Raw genomic sequence first — 25,688 nt, forward strand, 5'->3', positions numbered from 1 at the left:
ATATAGGCTAGCCATGTAATGGGAGCGTGTGAATGTGGGATGGGAAAGGCAAAGGGAAGGACAGGGAGGCAGAGATGTAGTATAAAAGCAATGCTGACATCGGGAGCTATGTCTCTGGCACGTATATAATCATATGATAATATTCAGTTGGAAGAACGTGGTAGAGTTTCAAGCAAAGGAAATGGATGGTGCCTGGAGCTCCCCTGCATATTCATTACATCAACATAATGATATAGAGAAATAAAAGAGAGGCAGAGGCTGGTGTTACAAGCGGGCGAGCGCTGCTGCCGCTGTGCGTAGCGCAGCAGGGATCATACCAGGCTTAGGCTTGGTGCGGAGGCCAGACTTTGGAGAGGATGTCAGTGAATTATTGAGGGTTTAGGAAAGCACACCTGAAAAACAGTGTTTGAAAACCTGGCTGGGGTGATGTCTTGGTTTTGGCTGGGATAGAGTTAATTTTCTTCCTACTAGCTGGAGCAGTGCTGCCTTTTGGATTTAGTATATTAAAGTTGATAACACATTCAGTTATTGCTAAGTGGTGTTTATACTAAGTCAAGGACTCTTCAGCTTCTCCTGCTCTGCCATCAAGAGGGCTGGAGGGGCACAAGAAGCTGGGAGGGGACACAGCCAGGACAGCTGACCCCCGCTGGCCCAAGGGGTATGACATACCACACGATGTCAAGCCCAGTATATAAACTGGGGGAGCTGGCCAGGAGGGGCCGATCACCGCTCGGGGACTGGCTGGGCAGGGGTCAGCGGGTGGTCAGCAGTTGCATTGTGCATCACTTACTGGTTTTTCCAAGGGTTTTCTTTTTTTCTTTTTGTTATCTCCCTTTTCATTACAATTATTAGTAGGACCACTGTTATATTTTACTTATTTTCAATTATCAAGCTGCTCTTAACCCACAGGTTTCACCTTTTTTCTGATTCCCCTCCCCATCCCACCAGGGGTTGGGGGAGGAGTGAGCCAGCAGCCGCCATGGTACTTAGCTGCCAGCTGGGGTTAAACCACAACAGGCAGCATCTCAGAAATTTGACCCATTGAGCTCCCCAAGGAGGCGGGCAGGAGACAGCTCCATCACAGCTGGATGGTCCCCACAGCAGGGAAAGGGTTGCTGATGGCAAATCAGTCTTTCACTGAGCCAGCAGAAATGGTGCCAGGGCTGGAAGCTCAGTCCAGATAAGATCAGGCCAAATAGGAGGTGGAAATGTTAAACCATTTCTAGTCATGACCCTTTCTAATAGGCAACTGCAAAGACTGCTCAGGGAGGCAAGGCGCTTCTCTGGGCATTTAGGTTGGGGCTTTTCCTCAAAGACATACTCTAATGCAATCAGCGAATTACAGGCTTGATGCAAAGATTATAAAATGTAATTATCTAGCCTGTTATGCAAGAGGCCAGGAAAGATAACATTCCTGCCAAGTCTTTAATCAATGATGTGCCTGCTTGCAAGAGCACTGGGTGATTTGGGGCTCCCTCAGTTTTCAGGGGTCCTGCTGCAAGAAACCTGACTTTCCCAGGGGAGGTACCAGCATCTACCAAGGTTTCTCCATCTATCTACCCAGAAATTAGGCCACTGAAAATTGCCGTTCACTTCTGAAAATGATGTTCCCATCATTGCACCAACAAATGAACTCCAGATCTAGAAAACTTAAACCCCTAGAAACCCCTAAACCCCACCTTTCCTATAAAGACAACTACTTTCCTACAGCTTGGCTCTTTCATACAAAGATTTCCCAGAGTGCTGTTTCCATGAATGAATCTTTTTACCTGGAGAAGATATCTGTCTGCTTCCCTACCAGGGCCATTTCTCTTCTCACTGTACTCCCAGCTCTCTTGCAGTTATTTATCTATTTATCTTTTTTTTTTTTCTATTACTGCTGAGGTGATGGCAATTCCCTGTAACAATATAATCCTATGTAACTTATCATGATAAGTCTGTTCCGCTAATGCAATGGAGTCCCTGTTCGCTGGAAAAAAAAAATTACAGGCAGGAGAAAAAAAAAAAAAATCAGTGTAAGCCACATAGATCTTGTACACTACCGCAGCTAAGGAGCTGACGGGGAAAAGCTCGCCTGCTGCTGATAATCAGTGCAATGTATCACTGCTGTGGTCTACTTGTAACCCTTGCAATGAGGTTTTAATTCCTGAAGTCTTGCACAAACAAAAGAGTTGCAGAGAGAGACACTGGGGTGGGGGGAGAGGAGCAGTGACCTTTGCAAGTGAACTCGCGAGGAAACAACAATGTTCCTCAGCCTTAGCCTGATTTTTTGAATTATTCCCCCCCCCCCCCGAATGAAGTTGGCTGTTGGAAATCCAGAAGCACTGGCTGTCAGACACCAGCCAGATCCTGTGTGCTTCATCATTCCAGTGTTTAATCCCAGGTGAGGCCACGTCACGCTCAGATTTTAGATGTGACAATTGGGTATGGCTCATCATTGCTCAGGACTGTATTTCTGGCTGGTCAGCAGATTCAGAAGCTCTGACCCCCTGGTACCCCAGAAAATGGAAGGAGGTGGCCCAGGTGATTAGGAGGTTTTATCACTGGAGTAAACTTCACCCGTACTCTGACCCTGGCATCCTTGTGCAGTGTACAGGTTTCTTTAAAGGATTTCCTTTGTCCAGAAGGCTACAAATTAAACCACCCAGAAGGAATAACAATGAGGAATAAGGCCTGTTATCCCATATATGTTATGTATATTATATATCATATCATGCATGCAATATTATGTTGACCACTTTTTGATTGTGATGATCCATGAAAAATCATTTTAAACCCCCACCGATTCCCCAACTTCTCTGCTTCTTCAGCTTCTTTCTCCTTTTTAATCTTGCTCAGGAAAATGCGAAAAACTGTGGTGGGCTGAGGCTCCAGTCTGGGGGTTGTTTTCCCATCATTTTGCTTTTGCCATCTTCTAAAAAGCCATTTATTTCCCCCTTGCTCCCTTTGGTCTAGGCTGCTTGTCACGAACTCTATTGCCCAACATCCCCCCACCTCCGCGGCAGAAACCGCCGTTTGCTGCTATCGTTATTGTGTGAGATCCTGCACTTGAGAGCCAACACAAAACACCCCAGTTGCCATCTCTGGCTCCGAGCTCTTCCCTGTCAGCTCCCTGGCTCCGCAGAGAGCACTCCCATTTCAGCCCTCGCCGGAGCTCCTCGGGGTAAGATTGCAAGCGCCAGGGAAAGACACATGTTTCCCATTACACGTCTAAGTCTTCACAGAGCCCTGGTGACAAGAGATCTTACAAAATCACACTCGGTGGAAAGGGGCCACAGGTGGGGGAGGGACTCCCTTGTTAGAAGGGCAGATCCACAGGAGGGAACCCCATTATTAATAAAATAGGGGGGATAAAGGATAATAGAAAAACTTGCAGTGCTTGATTTTAGCAGAAGCAAACAGAAGTAATTAACTTTATGAAACACTGTAAGCTGGCCACATCTGGGGATATGTTATTTGCAGCATTTATTCAAATGCATGCTATATCATATGAAGCCACTGCAAGAAAAAAAAAAACCACAAAACCCCCCCACCCAGCTAACACCTCTGTTTACATAAATTACTTGATTTAACCCAAGAGCCATTCTCAGCACCGCTCTCACATGCGGCTGTCCTGTTCCCTCACCCCACTTGGAAGCACTCCCTTGTTTCCAGGGTTCTGTTACAATCCCATTTGTTTCTCACTATAAAACCAGCTCATTACGTGGCTCTTCCCATCCCTGCTGTTACAATACAGTATGCAATTTTGCATTCGCTTATGACACACCACGATCCGAGCAATATAAATATCATGGCTGATCTGGTGTTAATCATCTCAGTCCCGTCTGATGGGAGGGCAATTGAAACTACACTACAGCTCTGCAACTTATTCATAGCATCAGCTCACTAATTTTTACTGGAATACATTCGCATTTGAATGACATGTTTATTGGAACTTCTTTTGCAGTCAGAGAGAGTTATTGTGGGCATGGGCTAGATGCATTCAGCCATTATATTCTGCAAGCCACAGCTAAATGCCAGACCAGGGTTGAGCCGGGTTTGAACAGCCCATCTATAAAATCTCCTTCACGTGTCACCAAAACAGGCTGGCTAAAGAGTCTACAGGCTACCAGCTTAATATACCAGCCTAATACATTAGCTCTTAGCCTAATATTAAAATAACAGTAATTGTCAGAGCTATAGATGTTGTGGCCAAGCAGAGAGCACTTGGAAAATGCAGCCCTCGAAGGGAGCAGTTCAGCCAAAAGAAAGAAGTTACCTTCGGCTCCCAGCTAATTTGAAGAATCAGTCAGCAATAGACAGGTGAGCAGAGGTCATCTTTATTTGGCAGTGCTGGGTGCATGGGGGATGGCTCCACCAAAGTCATGCACACCGAGGGGACTTTTCAGTCCCCCCCTTTATACAAGCTACTCAGACCTATTTGTTAGTTTTCCAAGAAATTGTTTACATATTCATTACAATTCTGAGAATTCATGTACATATCATGCCTGTGCAATGTCCTTGAGGAGTTGTCTCTGCGCAGACTCTATTCCTTAGCGGCCATGTTTAAAGTCTTCATCTTCACCACGTTGCATGTACAACAGGAATCTAAGTCCAAATGTCCCTTCTAAAGATAACCAACCCAAGGACTTAGCAGTCTGTGCATCCGTCATGTGGCAATAAGGGTCCTTGGACATTTCCCGACTTTTAACTAAACATAGGTGCGTCATCCTTTACATAAGTGGTACAGCATTCACTATTCATGGAATAAAGATAACCTCCACTCACCTGTATATTGCTGATTGATTCTTCAAATCAATTTAGCGGCCCAGGTGGGACCTCCTCTGCTCGGCTGCAGGACCCATTGAGAGCGAGGACTCCCTAGGGTACCCCCGGGGATTTTCCCCGAGGGTAAATCCATCTAGATCACCACAGGAGCGGACAAGGACTCCATCTTACAGAACAAAGGTACTATCTTTATTCAAATATTAAAGTAATTGTAAATATATTATGTTGTAAACAGTACTGTTTCGGATTCTGTTCTGGGACCGGTCCATCTGTAAAAGCTGTCCATAAGGCATAAGATCATTGTATGCTTATGCAGGATGGCGTATACCGGGTAGGTGGCACCCCAGGTATACATCTGATTCCGTTTTAGTACCTGTTCTTATATTAAGGGAATATCGGAACTCTGATTCCATTTTGGTCAGGAGACAAAAAAAACCCACAAAAAATGTTTGATAATTTGAAGTCAATCTGTATATACAGGATTAATAATTATAAAGTTATTAATAATAATTGTTATATTCATTTATACTGGAAATGTGAGAACATTTCTGTATTAATTATAAATGTTGGTATGTGGTTATTGTCTTGAACATTTGAGGGGTGAATGTGAACCTCTATGTTTTAAAGCGTATATGGTGTAAAGAATTATTATATGTATGGTGGTGACAAGAAATTGAATGCCCTAACTGTAAGGTTTGTATGCCTTGGGATAAGAGAGAGAGCTGTAAGTGAAATTAGAGTGGTCTGTGGCTGGGATAGCAATTGAGATAATATGGGGGAAAACAAAGTGTTGGAATAGTAAGAAAGAACACATGCCAACGGACTCTAAGTCACTGGAAGGAAATAGGAGGGCAACCTGGAGGAAGTGTGAATAAGACTACTTTGGTTAGAGTACTGCAATCAGTGGTGGCCCCGTATAAGTTGGGGGATTGAGAGAAATGGCCCTTAAATGGGACACTGAATTATAATGTTTTATTACAGTTACATTCTTGAGGCGAGAGGAAAAATGGGATGAAGTAATGTGTGCCAATATGTTTGTGACAGAAGGAGTGTGGGATTAACATCACCTGATCTTTGATTATGGCTCTAGGAAAGGATAGGAAAAAACTGAGACCTAAACTAGAAAGATGTTCCTGTTGAAATTTTTGTGTAAAAAAAAAAGCACACTCAGGTTGTGCTTCCTTCTGTGGAGCAATCAGAATGAAACACGTTGTAAGATAAAAAACTTGTACTAACGTCTGTAAAATCTGAAGCTGCGGGGTGGTGGTGGAGAGAATAGGGAGAGTGGACCCTATGAAAGTGTTAAAGTATTGGGGTGAGTTTGTACAAACCCCCGTACCCCCTCGAAGGGTGCGGCTGAGTCCTGCGGGACGCATGGCAGGGTGTTTGCTTTTTGCCTGCAAAGGCTGATATGTAAGAACACAGACTTAAAGCAACAAGTAGCAGATTTGCATTCAGGGTAAGAAAGAGTTAAAACAGAAGTGCTGTTGCAGAGGCAGGCTTGTGTAACCTGCAGAGCAGGGAGAGCATCTCCTGCCCCGAACCCTTCTGATGGTGGGGAGGAGGGGGATGCTGTTGCTGACAATTGAGCAGAAGGACCAGACAATGTCACCCCGATTGCTGCAGCATTTGCAGCACAATAGGACCGGTAACGGCCCCTCTAGGGCAGGCGGTGGGTCTGAGGAGAGTAAAGGTGAATCCTTGATGCGGAAATTTAGATGTTTGAAAGTTGGTTGTAAAAGACTTATCAGGATGATCTAATAGGACTAGATAAAGGTTCGAGTTGATTGTTACTAGATAATCGTGATGTAGAAAAGTTGATAGAAGGGACAGCGAACGTGTACAGAAGGTAAGAGAAGAAGAGCTGGGTCGTGCTGAACTGGTAGAGGAGACTAGGCAGGGACAGAGGAGGAACGTCAGGCAGAAGTGAAAGAGTGAGCCCCTCTCCTATGGGATCGGATTGTACATATTGTAGGGAAAGTGGACACTGGAAGCGAGACTGCCCTAAGCTAAAGAACCATCAAGAAGTTCAGGTGAACTAGGGACTAGGAAAAATGAGGTGGAATTTTTAGTGAACACAAAAACAACTTATTTGGTGTTAAACTTCAGTTAAAAGAATTAGTTACAGTTGTAGGAGCTGCTGGCCACCAGGAAAACATCCTGAAACCTTTAAAGTACAAACTAAGAAAACAAGTAAGAAAGCCAAATTCACCAAAATCTTTGTTGGGATGAGATTTATTAGAACTAGACATTTAAAGAAGGAAAAATGAACCCAAAAGTTAAAAATAATTACTTGAAATCTTGAGCTTATCTTTAATTCAACAGAAGAGTTGAAAAAGAGGACCTCCCTGAAGTAAAAGAAATCTTTAACCAGGTACATCTGTAAATAAATTCCAGGTAAGGCGAAAAAAGCTTTACCTGCTACAGTAAAAATGATAAGCGGGAGGACTGCCTAGTTCAGGTAAAACAACATCCCTTGGTCAGCAGGGCTGTGGGGGATATTGGCATGAAAAATGAGATCAAATACACTCTGTAGTAGTTCTACTAATGTAAATCTGTGGGTTTTGCCATGACTGTGACTTGTTATGAGATGTGCAGATGAAACTCTGCATTGACAATGAAGTACAAGGAATAAGGTTGGTCAGGTGCCTCCTACCATAGTCAAGGGCAAGACTGGGTTGGCCTCCATGTTTGCCACCGAGAAGAATCTTGAGCTCCGCTGTTGGCTGCAAGCCAGTAGGCATTGAGCGGTGGGAACATATGCCATGCCAGACCTTGATGTGAGGAATGGCCCCCTCTGTTATAAGAGGGTCATCCAGGAAGGAAGAACATAAGACGGCCCATTGAGCCACTGATTTGGAAATTGGAAACTGCCTGGCCGACCATGAGGCCAGACGAGTAGCAGAGGAGGTGGGAAAGGAGAAATTATCCTTAATACCAGATGGTAAAATACAAACTGTAAGTACAGATCAGGAGCCAAACTATTCTAAAGACCACCTAAAAGCTAATTCAGGACATGAAAAGTAAAATAAAATTAAATAAGTGAGCTTATTTGACAGATGGCCACATAGTGGTATCATCCAATTTAATATGGACCACAGCCCTAACAGAACATAATAAGACTCATTGGGGCGCTGGTACGTTATATAAAAATCTAAATCAGAAATTGATATGGCAAACTTATATACTGTAATAAAACAAGTGACTCAGCAATGCTAAGTGTGTTTACGTAATAATCCCAATGTAGCAAGTAGAACAAAACTAGGGAACATTAATAGAGGAAATTATCCAGGACAACAGTGGCAAGTTGATTTTTCTGAGCTCCTAAGAAAAGGGGGATACCGATATTTATTAGTTATGACTGATACATTTTCAGGTTGGCCAGAAGCTTTTCCTTGTCAAACAAATAAAGCAAGAGAGGTAACGAAGGGATTGTTGAATGAGATTATTCCCCATTTTGGGCTACTGGCAACAATCTTTTCTGTTAGGAGCTCACACTTTTGTGCCAAAATAATACAAGTGAGTACAGTATTAGGAATAGATTGGCAATTACATAGTCCTTACAGACCTCAAGCAAATGGAAAAAATGAACCCTTTAATTAAACAACAAATAGCAAAAATAGGGCAAGAAACAAATCTAACTTGGCCACAATCTCTCCCTTTCGCATTATTAAGAATCCGAACTAAGCCAAGAACAAAGGAAAATTTAAACCCTTTTGAAATATTGTACAGGAGACCGTACCAGTTACAATTTGCTAGAGAAGATCTAAGACAGTCGGGAGAGGGATATTTGTGTGAATATGTGAAGGCCCTCCAGGGACAATTAAAGGTTATAAGTAAACAAATATTGGGAACAAGGGCCAGGGGGTTAGATCAACCAATCCACTCCTTTAAACCTGGTAACTATGTGTATGTAAAGACTTTTTCAGGGAAACCTTTAGAAGAAAAGTGGGAAGGACCCTATCAGGTGCTGCTGACTGCCTTCACCGCTGTCAAGATAAGAGAACGACCAGCCTGGATTCACTATTCTCGGATAAAGAAAGCTCCTGAGAAATCATGGAGCGTCACCTCAGCAGGACTCATGAAACTACAATTTATTAGATCATAATTGTAAGAGTAATAATTTCTGTAATAGTAATAATCTTTAATTGTAATAACTTCCAGAAACACAATGGATTGTCAAAAGGATCAGGGATAGTTGTGTAGAGTTATTCTGATCTTAATTGTAACTGTTGTAGAGATATTAGAAACTGAAACATGGGTAAACAATGCCCATCTTCAAACATTACAAATAATTGTTAATGCTACGAAAGCTAAGGAATGCTGGATATGTACCTCTCTTCCTAAAGGAGGCTTGATAACACCCCTGTATGGGGTGGCCTCTCAAAACTGGAATTACCTCGATGACAAATGGCCTACCTGGGCAGGCTTTTGGAAAAAGCTAAACTATGGTGGAGGATATTGCCTATTTCATAATATAACATATAAGTTGGGTCCCAGATTTGATTTACAAATATTAAACCTAACCACCACAGTAGTTATGAAAAGTGATAATAACAGTCATCGGAAAGCTCAAACAAGACAGGAGGAGCTTGTCCTGGAAACCCAGGGCAAAATACTGGTTCCCAATCTGATGGATGGAATGATTAAACAGACATCCATAAGATACGGAACGAGGTGCAGATCCTGCATGAAATTACTAATGACAATTTGTCATGCAGTTTTGAAGCTATATGGAACAAACTGACTTCGTTGTTACCTAATTTAGAACGGTTAAAGCATGCTTTTGTTGTAATAATTATTGTAGTAGTTTTAGGAATATTAATATGTATATTACTTCAATGTTTTGTTTGGTGCTGCTGAAGAATGATCATAAGATATGATGATTTTCTATAGTTGTAAAAATTTACAATACCTGTTAGAAAAGGGGGGAATGGATAGTGAATGCTGTACCACTTATGTAAAGGATGGCGCACCTATGTTTAGTTAGAAGTTGGGAAATGTCCAAGGACCCTTATTGCCACATGACGGATGCACAGACTGCTAAGTCCTTGGGTTGGTTATCTTTAGAAGGGACATTTGGACTTAGATTCCTGTTGTACATGCAACATGGTGAAGATGAAGACTTTAAACGTGGCCGCTAAGGAATAGAGTCTGCGCAGAGACAACTCCTCAAGGACATTGCGCAGGCATGAGATATGTACATGAATTCTCAGAATTGTAATGCATATGTAAACAATTTCTTGGAAAACTAACGAATAGGTCTGAGTAGCTTGTATAAAGGGGGGGACTGAAAAGTCCCCTCGGTGTGCATGACTTTGGTGGAGCCATCCCCCATGCACCCAGCGCTGCCAAATAAAGATGACCTCTGCTCACCTGTATATTGCTGACTGATTCTTCAAATCACATCACACCAGCTGTATCTAAATTAGCTCAGATGTACGAGGTCCATAAACTGGTTTTATCTCCTTGGAAGCAGAGGAGGGTTTGTGGTGCTGCTCGGCAGCAGGCGGCTATCGAGGGCTTCACTTTGCAGCATCCTCTGGGGATGGCAGTCACCTGTCTGGTCAGAAAGCCTTCACCTCCCCGATCTGCTGGCCCTATCTCCCAAAGAAATCCGACTCCTCTTCCATTTTCTGCCTGCATATCAGATTCTAAGGTACCTGGTGGTTGCTTTGCATGACAGCGTGCTCTCCTCCAGCTCACACACTGGCTCCCTGGGCAGCTGCTGATGCTCCCACCCCAGCTCCTGAGCCACCCCCAGGTCAGCCATGGAGGATATTAATTTTGGAAGTGAGGTCAGTGCAAAGATCCTCCTCTTTACTAGTTTTTATTGCCTGAACATGTGCTGTCATGGAGGACTGGTATTTAGATGGGCTCCATCAATAGAGACTCCCAACACTTTCCCACCGTGATGGTTTTATTAGGCACATTAGCACCTCCATGCCAGATCCTCCCTCGCTGAGGGTGAGCAGCCCTGCTTGGGGTGAGATTTAATTCCTCTCTCTGTCCTTGGAGGCAGTGTAAAACAGAAAACAACATACACTTCAGGTTCACTGGGGACAAGAAACTTGGCAAGCCTTGCACAAAACTCAGTGGAGACACAAATGTGTCCTGGGAGTGGCAAGCAAGCATAGCCCTGGCCCCCCCAGTAATAGCTGCTACACCTCGCAATAAAATGCTCTGTTGCTTCTGCAAGACACAAGGGGTTTTAGCCTCCAGTTGGATTTTGTTTTGAGTTTGCAAGTCTGCAACAGTTTGCCTTGCAGTAGGCCAGCTGTTTTGCAGGGGAAAAAAAAAAGAAAATCAAACCAGTGCAAAGCACAGAGCTCAACCGAGCTGATAATTTGGCTTTTGCTGTGAACCTGCCTCTCCTCAAATGCAAAATTGAATTAATAGAAACCAACCTAAAACAATTAAAGTTCCAAAGTGCACTTTCATATTTAAAAGAACCTGGAATGGCAGTCTTTCTTTTATCCCTAATTTGCAAACTCCTCATTTTTTAGGGAATACACTTGCCCTGGTGAAGGAGGCCAGGAGAATAGTAGCAATAAAAGCTTCTATCATTGATTCAGACAATTATTAAACAAAGTCTTGCAAAGCTATGAGAAATAACATCTTTCCATCTCCGAGATCTCAGTTCCTTGCTGACACCAAAATGTGCATCAAAAATTGAAATAAATCTCACTGGGTTATTTTTGCTGGAACTTTGCACAACTACAGGCAAAAGCCCAAATCTCTGCTGAATGCAAAACACAGATGACTTTATGCATTATAAAGCACTCCAGCTCAAGTATCAAGAAAAGGGTTTTTTGTTTGGGTTTGTTTTTTTCCCCCCAAGAAAGCAACATTTCCTATTAAAAAAAATCCTATTTTTCCCAGACCTCAACTTTGGAATGAAACTGGAGTCTGATTAAAAGTGATGTGAAATGAAGATGGACAATTGGATAATGCAATATTAATGTGTTTCTTAAGAGTATAACACAGAGGCCGTTTTTACAGGCTCATCTTTTTTTGTTTTCCTCTTTTTTCACCTCTCTTGTTAGAGGGAGCAACAGCAGAAAGATGCTATGCAAGGCTTAAATATGGGCAGGAAATTTCCCACATGAGGACGGACAAAAAAATTTGCTGAAGCATCAGAACTTAGCCCTGCTCGCCAGGAAGTGGATGTGAGACCAACACCTTTCAAAGCTTTCAGATAGGAAGACTTGTCCCACAACTGGTTGCAATCCAGACATTGAGGGATATAAGCATTTTAAATAATTTTTTGGAGAAACTGCTAAAGCAGGAGTCTGCTTGCATGCAAGATGGCTAGCTGCTACATATTTTGGCTGGATAAACCATGCATTTGTGAGCAGCCCAGGCCAGCTGCACCATCCTGGTGAGACCATGACCAGCTCGGCGGGGATGGGGAGATTCAGCCATGAAGCCTGACACAGACCTAGGGTTCTCACATCTCCATCAAGGGCCTTTGTGGCCAAGTACACACATTTTCAGACAACAAAGTACCTTATGATGTCAAGAAACCTTTCTTCAGCAGAGCTTTGTCAGAAAGAGCTGGTTCCTATGACATGTTTCTTTTCGGAGGAAATAAAGAAAAAGAACAAAACAGAAGCAGTTCATCCCAAACTCCCCAGCAATCTCCTTACCTCCAAGCAATCTCCTCACCTTCAGGCAACTTCATGCCCATTCATTTGGAAAAACAGGTCAGTGGTTATGACTTCTCCTTTAAATAAGGTACCACCGGGGCTCCTAATTCCTGCCACCTGCCACCCCCCACACCTGGGACAAACAAGGTGTTTACCTCCCCTGCACCTCATTTTCTCTGCTGGTAATAATGGGAAGTTATGAGTGCTGCCTGCTTTGATGAAGTCTCCTGTGATCTACAAATGAAAAATGCAGTGTAAATGCAAGGAATGTAATTATTATTATCGCCAAAGAAGCTGCCTGGTGACCTCGGAGCTGGTTTATAGATTCATAATCTGTCCAGATCAAAATGGCGATGAGGCAACATGTTTAAACATGCCATTGCATTCTCAGGATACCCAATCCAGTCTCGGGGGACAGTAAATATTGCAGGCATGGTTAACCCGTGTTTCAGGGCACTGTGATATCTTCACCTTCAATAATCTTCTGAGCTCCAGCTGCTCCGGTGGTGCTGGGATTTGGAAATTCCCAGTTGATGCTCATTCTGTCATACAAGTCAGGTTAGTTTTCAGCCTGTGTTTTGCTACAACGAACTGTGTGCAGACCTCAGGAATGAGAACCAAACACTATTTGACATTTACAGAGAGTACTTAATTTCAGAAAGAGCCTTTGTATAGCAGAATCACATAGCAACGAAGAGCCCCTTCCAGCCTGAAAAGCAGCTGCTATTTAATATTATCTAATCACTTTATGCTGCCCTCGAAAATAGAGGGTGAGGATTCAAACACTCCATCCTGTTAAAATTACAAGAGAAGCCACTATGGACTAAAAGCCATTTTCCAAATGGAAGTTTAGCTGTAATTATGGGCCAAACAACTCCTCTTAACTAAAAAGTCCCTTTATTTAATGATGTGGCACAGCACCGCTGTAGGGGCTTTGCTTTTCAGCAGTTTTTCCCTCCCTCTCATTTATTAAACTAATCTGGCCAGAAGGAGAAAACAACACAACCATGAAGAGGGCTATAAATCTTCCTGCTTTTGAGCAGAACTCAAGTCCTAAGTAAAGAAAGGTTGGGAAGCCACTTCCTCCGTCAACAGGTTATTCCATAATTATCCTCTCCCGGGCTCTCTCCACCTTCCCCTGCAGCCTGTAGCCAGAGTCAGAGCCAAGGTCCTGGCAGAGTGGACATGCCACCAGCCCCCCTCTTTCCCCATGTTGTGCAATGCAGTCCCTGTTATCAGTGTCCTCAGGATCTTCCCACGGCTGAGACAAAAGGTCTGGGGTTATTTGTAGTTGTCTATAATTTCCAGGGTCCTCCCTTGGTTTGATTTGCTCTTAAATATAGGACTGGGAACTCCTGTGCAGAGTCGTCCCTCTTATTGCTGGATGTTTCCTGTGTACCAAGCGTGCGGTCAAAACAACTATTCCCCTACCCTTGTTTACCACGTTCTAGTCTGTGGCATCTCATACATCACAGCCGGTTTCCTCCCAGCTCCTTACAGTCCTGATTGCCTGAATAAGAGCTATTAAAGGCTTTTAGTAGCCCTTTTCCTCCCAAGAAAATGAACCAGGTCTCTAGGATGCGACATTCAGCTTCTTTCTGTGAAAACGGTGCTTGGAAATCCACTTCACCGCTGTGTAGTATCGAGATCATCTGTCATTAGCTTCCAGCCCATCCCCCTGTAGTCAAACTGGCTCCTGGCTGGTTTCCTCCGCAGATATTTAAAGACTATCGTAGTATTTATCTCTCCTTCCTTTGCTATTTGTGTGCTGGATCCTCAGGCTTGTGTTTCATCACTGTTTTCGTCGCTTTTCCCATGTTTCAGCGATGGGCAGTGCTTGCTCCCGGGGGTGTGGGCAGAGGAGGACCACAGGCCATGCATGGCAGGGCTGGGACTGCCGCATCCCGCAACTGCTTCCGACGTCCCACCTAAGAGGGGGCTGGGGTGTCCCACGGGTTCAGCCCCCAGGCCTGGCCCGTGTGCCGGCCTTTTCACACCGGAGCACAACCTCTGTGATGGAAACTACTGAGCTTGGGCTGAGTTTTTTTCTCCTTTAGGACCACAGGCTATTCTGGACTTGTGAGCTGCAAGGGGACAAACCTGATGATTTATCCGCTAAGCCACATAGGCCCCTCAAACAGCTGCTTAATGTGAAACATGTGCTGCCGAGCCCTGGCAGTTAGTTCTCACTTCGGCTTAGCCCCTGTTTGCTCAAAGCCGAGCGTGTTCGGACAACAGAGATTCTTTTCGGTAAGGGAAGCAGCATTCCTGGAAATCCCGTTGCTGTAAGAACATGATCTCTCTGCTGGCACTTATTTTGACTCTGGCCTGAGTTATTTACAGAAAGCAAAGGATGTTTCACTTGACTTTTATGCAATTATGATGGGTTTACGCAGGTTAAGCATTATCTGACAACGCTGTTTATGGCAGGCGTGATGTGTCGGTAGCAGAGCATGGGTGCAGCATGCAGGGGTGCTGCTCAGGACTTGGGGCCCCTATATAAAAGGTTATTTGGAACCCTTGCTCCCAGTTAGCGCCAGCTCCTGTTAAAATCTGCAGGAGCAGAGCATCTAAATAATCTCACAGAGAGCAACACCGAGATTCACAGACATTTGGGTGCTTGGCAGGTGCCACACAGAAAACCGCACAGGAAACCAGAGCTGGGCAACTTGTATCACAGGAGTAATTTTAATCCCCATCACTTCATTATTGTTGGCATAATAACTCCCACTTTACCTCCCTGCGTTGCTCTAGGGAGAGGAAATGGGTCGTTACGACAAATATCACCTTCCCCTGAAGGTTTAGCACAGGGATGCCTGCATCATTTCCAGCATCCTCTAAGCCCTTAGGAGCGATTAGGCCAGGGAGCCTGCACAGCTCGAGGGAGAAGGGGATGGGTAACCTCTGAAAGGAACCCAGCAGCTGTGCCAGGAGGAGTGAAGTTTTACTGAGCTCAGGAGCAAGGCTCCAGGCAGTATCTCACAGGCTGGTAAGCAAATGCACTTAGATGCTGCCTTGGTGAACACAGCTCATCACACCACTCCTGCTACCCCAGCCGGTGGGCTGGCCAAGAGCAAGCCTTGCCACCACACTTACTTAAAAATAATGAAATTGCTGCTTGTACCATGTCTTGAAGTACTAAAGAAAAGAAAAATGTATTCCTTGAATGCTATGAGTTTGTAAGTGATGTTGAATCAAGGACACTTCTTTTGTGCTTAGTTCCTGCAACTCTGTGGGGCTACACTGTAGATGGGCAAATAGATTTGCACAAAAGTGTTTAACATTTCCTAATAGAGGTTGTTTGGAATTTCCCATTCCATGAAAAACAAGTTAATATTTTGATTTTCTGTCTCAATTCAGAAGGAAAATACACAGTAAAATATTGGAATTTCTCAAGGGAAACCCCAAACTCAAAGCTGCCTTAATAAAACGAGGAATGGCTAGAAGAAACCCCAAATGTTTTTGGTAACTAGAAATACCAGCAGATTGGCTTCCTGTGCATAAGGTTACCTACCTTGGCTGATAGCGTAGATAAGGGGAAATACCATACCGGTGTCCTTTGAGGGTACGCTTCCCTTCTGACCCCTGACACCTGCCCTGGTTTCCCGGAGTACCTAAACCCAACCATGGAAGGCTTTCCATCGGCAGAGAAGAGTGATTGCTCTTAGAGCCAAACCCATCCCCGTGCCCCAGCCTCACCCCACTCCCGTCCACCCTGGCACCATGTAACTAGTTTTGCCTCTCTGTGTTCTTAAGCTCATTTCATGTTTAATAAACCCCTGGATTGCCTGGCTTATATCTGCAAAAATGTCTATGTTTTCCCCCATAACAAAAAATAGAGTACAGCAGCCGTTGCATGGATGTGAACCACCCCAAAATGTCTCCCCTTCCCCGTTACAGCGGTGAGTGCAGAGGCAAGTGAAGCTCAGTCCATGCAATTTTTCCCCCCTTTCTGTACTCAAGCAAAAATAGCCGCCTATAAATACAGCCAAATTGGGAGAAAACGTCCTGAGGCAAACTGGAAGCTCATTGTAAGTCCTGTGCTGGCAATGTTTGTGTTAGGTTTCCATTAAAGCACAATGTGTATTTTGGGAGGTTGGCTACAGGCAGCCTGTTCTCTACCGAACCCTCTGGCTCCTTGCAGAGGTGCCAGCCTGTCAAAGGCTGTACCGCTATGTGCTAATATCTTCTCCCAGAGAGGTCTGACGGGTGGTTCATTAGCTTAAGCACTAAGCCCTGCTGCCTCCTACTTATTTGTATGAGGACCTGCTCTGCAAGAAAGCTGCTTTCCATGCCCTTTCCTCTGAACAGTTAATCCACCTGCTGGGTGCCTAGTCTGGCCCACTTCCACGGGGAACTGCTCCCTTCATTGCAAGATAAGACATGCGTGGCTTAATGCCTCCAGTAAGCTTGCCTTCTTTATTCAAATCTTCCTGCAAGAGCTTATAAAGGCAATTGCCTTCCTATTTCCAGTGCCAGTTCAGACAAGGAGCGAGCACACACTTATTTTAATATTTTGTCCTTAATAAATAAGGCTGAAGATACAACCCTCTGCTTAGTATCCCTCCCCTTACCCCTCCGGCCTATTTAGCATACCGTGGGTGGAAAGTCTCCTGCAGTCTTTTGTTCAGCTCACGTTTGCTGCCGTCTGTGCAGGTATCCGTTATCAACCCAGTGTGCTGCTGTTTGCTTCAGCAAGGTCAAATCTGCATTTGGCTTTGCTCTGGCTTTACTGGTATGGCAGCTGCTGTGCAAGAACTTAGCATAGAGGCAACTTCTAGTTCCTTTGGAGCTCTTTTGGAAAGCTGAAACGTTTATAGGTGGTTCTGCTGTGTGAATTTTAAGGTGTATGTCAATCCATGACAAAATAATCTTTCTGAGACATCTTAACCTTCCAGCTTCGCATCACCCCCAAGAGCCATCTCCAAACCTCTAAGACTTTTGCCATATGTCCCTAGCTCATGGTAGCCCAGGTCACCTATGTAACAGCATCACACCACATTTGTACCAAGTATAAAGTGACTTATCCCCCACTCCACCGAGCAGGGAAATGCTGCCCACCCATCAGCGTTGCTTGAAGAAGTGCATCTTACACGTGGGTATGGAAGTCATTAACGTTCATTTTGCAAAGAGGCCTCTCCTGAAGCTATGGACAACCCCATGAGAGAGGGTTATCTGTTTTTCAGAAGTACCCCGAGGTCTAGCAGATAAGATGCCTGACTGAAGAAGGCATGAAGGAGGGCGAATGCTATCAAGCTGCTATTCTCCTGGGGCCTGGAAGGTGGAAGGGTTAAGACCTGATAAGGAGTCTCTGCTCTTGGAGAACATCAGATTAAATCTGACCTACAAGCAGAAGGTGCTCCTTATCTAATTGCTTGTACAAAGCAAAATTGGTCCCCAGCTAGACCCTTCCCCGCCGGTTTTGTGCTAACTTGCAGCCTTCCTTATGTTCTTGTTGGGGAAGCAAAACCCGAGCAGAAACTGAGCAAGCTTTAAACTTAGAAGCATGAAGTATGAGGTAACCCCATGAAAAGCTAACCAGGGGATTCAGCTATGGGAAAACAGCATGGTTTAATAAGAAAAAGCTTGCTTTTTTTTTTTTTTTTTTTTTTAATAAATTAAAGCGAAGGGATATGGGGCATGGGAACACAGAAGCAGTTAGTAACGAAAAACAAGGGAAGTATTAACCACATATTTTTAAGAGTAAGGCCAATGGGCCAGTGGGACAGCTGGCCAAGGGATGTGGTAAATCCGGTATGATTTGGCACCTTGACGTCAAGCCTGGATGTCTTTCTGAAGGACTTGCAGTACCATAGCCTGGGCTACAAGGCTAAACATAAGAGCTGTTGGATGATTTCTGAGCGCGGGACGGAGCATCCTGCTGGCCTTGGCATTGATTAATTTGTTTATAATTTTTGTGTTTGTGACTCTTAGAAACAGGTGAGTTGGAAGTGCCGGGTCTAACCAGCCCAGGCTCGCCCAGGGGACACTGAGGCTGGCTCTGCAAAGGGAATCACCTCTCTTGAATTTAGTGTTTTCTCAGCTGCAATCGTCTCCTTGTTTACAAGCAAAACTTTCATAGACCTTTTCTAGTTTTTATTGTTTTCCCATGGAAAGAAATACTTTGTAAAGAAAAAAATCAAAGCAAACCCCACTTTTCTTTTTAAACAAAAGCTTCAATGGGTTTCTTTCCCCCGTGCCCCCTAAGCCTTGGTAGCTATTCTTCCTTTAATTTAAGCAAGGCTTATATCAGTTATACTTGTGCTTACTTGACTTGAGGTAAACAGAACTAATCCTGCTTAAAACTGAACTAAGAATATCTACAGTTAAATGAAATGGATTAAAATTTTACCTCATATTAAACATTAACAACTTTTCTTGTTCAGACAAGCCCTGAGAGGCTGGAGCAGTGTTATTAATTTGCCTTCAACATCACTAAAATTTCTTTGAAAATAAGCAAATCATGCACTTGTGCAGAAGGCAGGTCCCTTTGAAATGATGGTGCTCACGGGAGATCTGGCTCCCTTCCTTCTTTGGATAAAAGAAGGGTTTATTTTTTTCTTTTAAATTTTATTTTATTTCTTTATTTTATTTTTTAGATTTTGTTTTATTTAATGTCTGAGTTCCTTATTAAAACAGCACGGTTCTTCCTGTTCCATTCATGATGTTTCTCCAGAGGAAAGATCAGCCTAGCACGAATTAAATGCTCCTTTATTTAATTTATATCTCAGGCTGACCTTGGCTAGCATGCACTCACACCACACACCTGGAAATGGAGATGTCAAAGCATGGCTGGAAAGCCAAGCTTTTCACACCAGTTCCTGTACAAACTAAGTGATGGCTTCGTTTCACCTCATTCATTTTTCAGGTGGGAAACAGAAGTCACATAATTTCAACTTCTGGTATGATTTTAATCACTCCAAAGACTTCAGGAGCGGGCTGAATTCCTCTCAGTTCCCATTTCTCCTATCCACAGATGTGCAGGTACAGGTATTTTGGTGTTTTGGTGGTTCTTTTTCTCAACTTTCCGCTGACACGTGGAAACGCTGAAAGGTGTTTTTCTCAAATAATAGCCCATTGTTCCTGCTGGTTATGAACCCTTAGCGCAGACTGAGATCAAACCCTGTAGAGTTCATGCCTTTAAACACCGCCGATGCTGCTGCCTTTGCCACCAGCACTGAGTTAGCTGGCAGCCTCGCGTGTCCCAAAACACAGGGCTGAGAGTCACCTGATGAGAGGGGAAGGGGGAGAAAAAAAAAAGTGCCAAGATGGTTATTTTCTGCGTTAAAGGCAAAAATTAAATGCTACATGAGGCTGCGCCACTATATATTAAAAGCAGCGTTGCCTGCGAGCTACCGCCGCGGTGGCAGTTGGCGGCTCTTGAGCTGGGCAGGAACTCGCAGAACGAGACTTTCTAAGGAAACATGGAGATTTTCCCGGTGACTTCGCTCCCTTCTAGCTACAGATAGGATGGGGTGGGGATTCGTTGCAACCAGTCTGATCACTACTACCCAAACACATACATAGGTGTAGTCTGTGCCCCGAGGAAATTATAACTCAAGACAAGCTAACGCAGGCACTCCCGCGCCGGCTGGTGCCAGTGGGGGTGGCATGCAAAGGTGATAATTGAAAGTTGTTGGGTTTTGGGGTTTGTTTGTGTGTGTTTTCCATCCCCCCCCTCCCCGGCTGAGTCAACAAGAGGTTGTTTTCTACCTCCTGCTTCCTTTGGTGAAGGCGACAGCTTCTGTTCAGCTTTGATGTAGCTTGGTAAGACGAGCAGTTGGCCATGGGGGTTGTGCCAGGACCATCACCTGGCACCCAGGGAATGAGGGTAGGGAAGTCTGGAGGAGCCGGGCAGTAGCTCGTGTCTGTGGGCAGGTATACGGACCATGTTTACAGAAGCCAGGAGGCAAGTGATTCACTCCATTCATAAAATCTGAACCTCTGATCTGGTCTCCAGAGGTAAAGATAAACACGAGGTAGGACTGGCTTGCCTTTTGGGAGGAGAACAGTGGATGAACACAGAGGGTGTGTCAAGAGAAAGGGGAGATGGAGGGGGGAGAAATGCAGCTGATGCAGGGTACTGGCTTCAGGGGTGGCCCTGCTGCACCCCAGCCATGGACGTGGGCTTAACACCAGCCCTCCGGTGCTGTGGGACCTCAGCCTGAGATGTCCTCTGGGTCCACGGCTGACCGCTAGCTTTATCTTTACAAGCAGCTGGATGAAAACTTTGGACACCCAAAACAAGACAGGCTCAGAGCATGAGAAAAACAGGTCTGTGCTTGCAGGATGAATCTCCTCCCTCACCCTCCCTTGATTGAGAACCTCATATCCAAAAATCATTGAGCAGAAGTACAACAGCTCCAGCCTCTGAAGGCTGCCAAACATTCTTGCTGAGTGAAGCTGTTTAGGTACACCGAAACATGGCCGAACCCGGGGCTTGCGTAAACCTTTCTTACCCTGGAACAAAAGACCTGCTCCCATGGTAGTCAGGTGCATGCACAAATCCCTGCCTGCAAAAACATGTTGAACCAGTCTCTGCAAAAAAGGACAGGTTTGACCAGAACATCCCCTTGTGCAGAAAGGATCTGCCAACCAGGCCCAAGCATCAAAGGCAGACGGCTGCGCTGGGTGTTCCATAGCCTCCGATTAGCATCGGCATGAGCAGAGCCCAGATTTTGCAGCACTAAAGGCCACAACCAGCATCCGGCCTCTGGCTCCAGCAACACGTCTTGTTGCATGAAAGCATCTGAGTTTGCTCCTCCGTCTCCCTTGCTGGGATAGCTGCAGAGAGCTGCAGTGTGCAGGGCAGCATGCAAACCACCAGCTCCCAAACCTCCCGGCTGTTCAGCATCCCTGCTGATGCACGTTTGCATGAAGGACCAAGCATCACAGCAGCGTGAGGTGCAAGCTCCATCTGCAAACGCAGACACTGCTGGGAGACCACCCCAGAAGCGGTTGCCTTGGGATCCTAATGCTCGTATGGGTTTGGGTTTGGGTTTTTTTTCCATTTCACCCATTTCTCTTTCACTTCCTTCCTGCCCCGCAGGAAGCGATGGTGATAGATAAGCTCCGATCACCGTGCTCACGGCTTGCGGTACCTACACCTCTGCTCCTTTGGCTTTCACTTCTCTTTGGGGTTTCATAGAAAGGCTCATTTAATACCAGTGCTCATTCCTTCTGTAGCACCTAAACATGTATTCTACGCTTGGCTAACCCAGGAAGGTCTCTCCAGACCATGCCACCACATATTGCCTTCTCCCATCCATGCCTCCAGCAGTTATCACTCCCCTTTACCTGTTTCCCAAGCGGTTGGCAGGGGTGAGCCCCAGCACCCCGGCGGGCACTGGCCGCCGTGCAAGGCTGCCCGTACCTTGCCGGCCCCAGGGCGCCGATGGCATTGGGCAGCACTGCGGAGGCAGACGGGAAGAGGAGGAGGAAACAGCCACCACTCAGCCAGAAATAGGACTTGGCACCGCTGATGCTTAGCCCCGCTCTGTAACGTTCAAGCCTGTCGTCTTCCACAGATTTATCCGTGGCCTTTTCTCCCTCTCCTCAACCTGACCCACACATCCTGAGCGGGGTCCCACGGCCCTGCAGCCACCGTCTCTGCCCTGGCTCTTATCACCTCCTGTGCTGTTTCCCCTCTGACACTTCTCCAAGCCCTCCTCTTTCACCCAGACATCTGTATTCCTGTTTTCTTCCAAGAAGCTGGGGGTTAAGATGCAAGTAAACACTTTTCTTGGCCGAGCCCAGCCCTGCACGTGAAGGGGTCCATGGGGCCAGCGCGGTCAGCTGTGCAGGGACTCCTCCTCCCGCCCGCGCCCGCGCCACCAGCCTAGAGCCGGGCAGCACGTTGCACAGATAACCAGGGAGTAAGGGCCCATCCCCACGGCCACTGCCCTCCAGCTAAAGTCTCACCTCTACAACACAACCCCCAAACACTTATGAATCACACGTGGCACCACGAAAACTCCCTTTGCATTTAGGACAGGTGCGGGTTTACGAAGTTTTTCCACGCTTAATAAAATATTGCTACTAATTAGGATAATAATAGCAAGTGCTAGCTGAGTTCTGCTTGCTTAATTTCCACCTGCTATTTATTTGCAGTTTGATGTGGTATTCGCTTCCTGTCATGCATTCTTGCAAATTATTTCTCTGCCGTGTTATCTTGCCGATGCGGTTCACCCAAGGAGTGGCTGAAACACAGCTCTGACCGTGTGTCACCACCAAAAAGTTCATTTTCTTCTGTAGGAGGAAGAAAAAATAATAACAATTTAAAAAAAAAATCAAGACTGCTGTGCCTGTATGCTGGGCACATCTATATAGCTGAGCATATGCTGTTATGGGGTGGGCTTTTTTTTTCTCTCCTTCTTTTCCTCTTCCACCCACATCTTTGTAACCCAGTGAGCTGCAAGATTTTTGCACTCAAACCCAGTACAGGTGCCCTCAGTGAAAGGGGATTTGCTCAAAGACCGGGCACAGCCAAGGGCAGTTCAATGCAAACCCACGAGTGTCCCCATAACACCCTCCCTAGCCAGGAGCCGGTGGGACCTTCTCGCATACCCATCGATAGCAGCATCGGGTCCGTTTTATCCAGATGTCCTCACCTACCATCAAACCCCAAAGGGGCACCCCCAGTCATCCCCTGGGGCAAGGGCCCCATTTCCCTGGCAGAGGAAGGTCAACCCAAAGGCAGAAAGCGCCTCGCACCGGGGTGTTTAGTTGTGTTATGAGCTTTTATTTAAAAAGCACATTTATACAGCAATAATTTCGCAGATACAAACTTCAATTTTGTATTCTACAAAAGTCTTTGAATATTCTTCTCTTTACAAAATGGAACATTACAAAAATACAGACAATTTAATATGTTTTTTTTTTATACAAATGTCTCTAATTGTAGTTATTTTCATTAAAATATTACTACCACAGAACTACAATATTTTAGTCGACTATAAAAAAATTAATTCAATGCTTTTTTAAGCAGCAAAATGTAAATAACACAGGTCAGGACACAGTTTATAGTCATAGTGGATATATCTAAAATTGTTTCAGAAATAATATTTTACATAGTTAATTTTTAAGGTTTTATACATTATTTATATAATATTTATATATATAAAAAAATCATAGCTTGCTATAGTTGAAATGATAGGACGGATTCTGTAAGAAGGATGTGCAAATGGCCATTCTGCATGCTTTGCGGGATCCCTTTGCAAACGTGCTTTGTGAAAGGGCTGCAAACCAAGAACCTGTGGTTTCCGGGCAAAAAAAAATAAAAATAATTAAAAAAACCCAATAAATCACACTCGATATAGGCACGACTGATCTACCACCGGTGTCACCGAGCGGAGCACAGGACCTGGTACCTGCCATGGCGCACACCAGGGTGCCCAAGGGCGGAGGGGGTGGGGGGATGCACAGACTGACTGACACCCAGGCTGGGACGTGCCGCCCAGCAGCCCGTCCCGAAACTGCAGAATAAAAGTTTCCCCAGGACTCAGCCCCGAGGTTGTAGTGCGAACAAGTCTTCGGCAGAGCTGCCGCTACCCACTTGCAAACTGCCAGCTCCCGTGGGTGTGCAGGAAACCTGCTGTGATTTTTTTTTTTTTTTTTGTTGGGGGGGGGGGGGGGGCAGGGATATGGCTGGGAAGCAGAGGATGCTCTTTTTGTGAAGGGCCATTTGTGGGTGCTGCACATGCCCAGGAGCTCGGGCAGGACAAGCCCTTGCCAGGGAGCAAGCTGAGAGGAAGAAATGTGGCTTCTCTGCGTAGAGGATGGAGTTATTCAGCCTCACTGCACGTCTCGAGACTGCTCGTTAAAGGCATGTAGTGTGAACAGAGACCCTTTGGAGATCTTTGACCAGGCAAGCTTCTTCTAAACTAAGTCACAGTATGGAATAGAGGAGGCAAAAATAAACTAGTATCAAAAAGAGAAAAAAAGCAACTCTTACAAACCAATCCCAGATCTTGACTCAGTGCTGTTTCTCGTATATAGTGCTACACAATTTAGTCGTGAGTTGTTGTTCTTTCTCGCAGGCATTGGAAATCTTCATAGTAACAAAACCCTAAGATGGCCAGCTTTCCGAAAATCCCTTAGTGTTCATTAGGCTATGAACAATTTGGCGTTCACTACAACATGAACACTCAAACCAATTGCACATCCAGAACTCCGGCACCTCTCCTTGTTTGTTCGGCTTTTGTATTTTTTTTTTCCCCTTTCTCATTGTCACTTTTGACTTAGTTGACCACCACCCCTTTCATCCAAATGTCGTAAGTTGAAAAGACCACAGAGTAAGACTTTACTGGTCGGGCAAGAAAGTCTCTCCCTACATTCTACTGTCTGATGAGATTTGAGAGCAGCAGGTAGTTGCTGTCAGCAGTCATTTTTTGAAAAAAAAAAAAATTAAAAAAATAAAAATACAACACCCATCCAATTTCTCAAAGGTCTACACCATGTTGTGATGGTTATTCCGCTCAATGATGTCCACAGGTGAAAGGATCTCCTTCCGGATGGGCGGTGGAGGCAGGCAAGTCTTTGTCTTGGGCTTGAAGAGATCTGAGACGTAAAACACCTGTAGGAATAAGTGGAGAAGGGAAACTTAGCTATATTGGGTGATGTTCATTCAAAAACCTGGTTTACAACATACACGGTATCTTTAAGCTGCAAAAATAGCACTTTTTATGCTATTAAATGCCTGCCTGTAACACTGATAGCTTTGAAATCCCTGGGAATTCTGCAAATATGGGAGGAGGCTCAGACCTCAGGGAACACAGAGTAAAATCATGACAGAACGATTTCATTTCTCACTGCGTCACCACCGAGCGCAATACCCAAACCTCTGCTGAGCGGGTTGAAAAGCCAGGAAACAGATACATGGCCCACACTCCGACGGAATAACAAAGGTCTCCAAAGGGCTGGCCTGACTCACGGCGAGTGGCTTTAGGGATGGAGTTGGCGTGAAACAATTCATTCAGCCAGACACCAGGCAGGCAATTAAAAGCTTTCAAAGCAAAGCTGTGTTAAAAGTTATCAGCTATGAGTCAACGGTGAGAGATGCTCTCTCCTCATGCCTCACCAAGGCACCGGTACAGAGCTGGGGTCCAGTCCTGGAAGCCAAAGCCTAAGGAGAGGAGGAACTATTCCTGACTACTTCTTCCTAAATATCCCGTGATGTAACCCCTCTCCCGGATGTGAAAAAGCCAGTGCTTGGCAATTTCGGGAGGTAGCAACACAATAAGAAACAAAGTGCTGGGAGGAAACTTCCACATC

At 45.1% G+C, this 25,688-nt stretch overlaps 1 protein-coding gene across 1 annotated transcript in view; it reads right to left on the reverse strand.

The window, feature by feature from the left end:
- Positions 1-24,044: 24,044 nt before the first annotated feature.
- The window catches only part of PLPP3 (phospholipid phosphatase 3), a 45,278-nt gene continuing 43,634 nt past the window's right edge, over positions 24,045-25,688 (reverse strand). Inside the window, exon 6 of the mRNA XM_040610515.1 lies at positions 24,045-24,990. Within this exon, the coding sequence (XP_040466449.1) occupies positions 24,865-24,990 (126 nt within the window). The 3' untranslated portion in view covers positions 24,045-24,864. The remainder of the gene's footprint in view (positions 24,991-25,688) is intronic.

The sequence above is a fragment of the Falco naumanni genome, chromosome 11, assembly GCF_017639655.2.
Source record: "Falco naumanni isolate bFalNau1 chromosome 11, bFalNau1.pat, whole genome shotgun sequence".
In the NCBI taxonomy this organism is placed as follows: Eukaryota; Metazoa; Chordata; class Aves; order Falconiformes; family Falconidae; genus Falco; species Falco naumanni.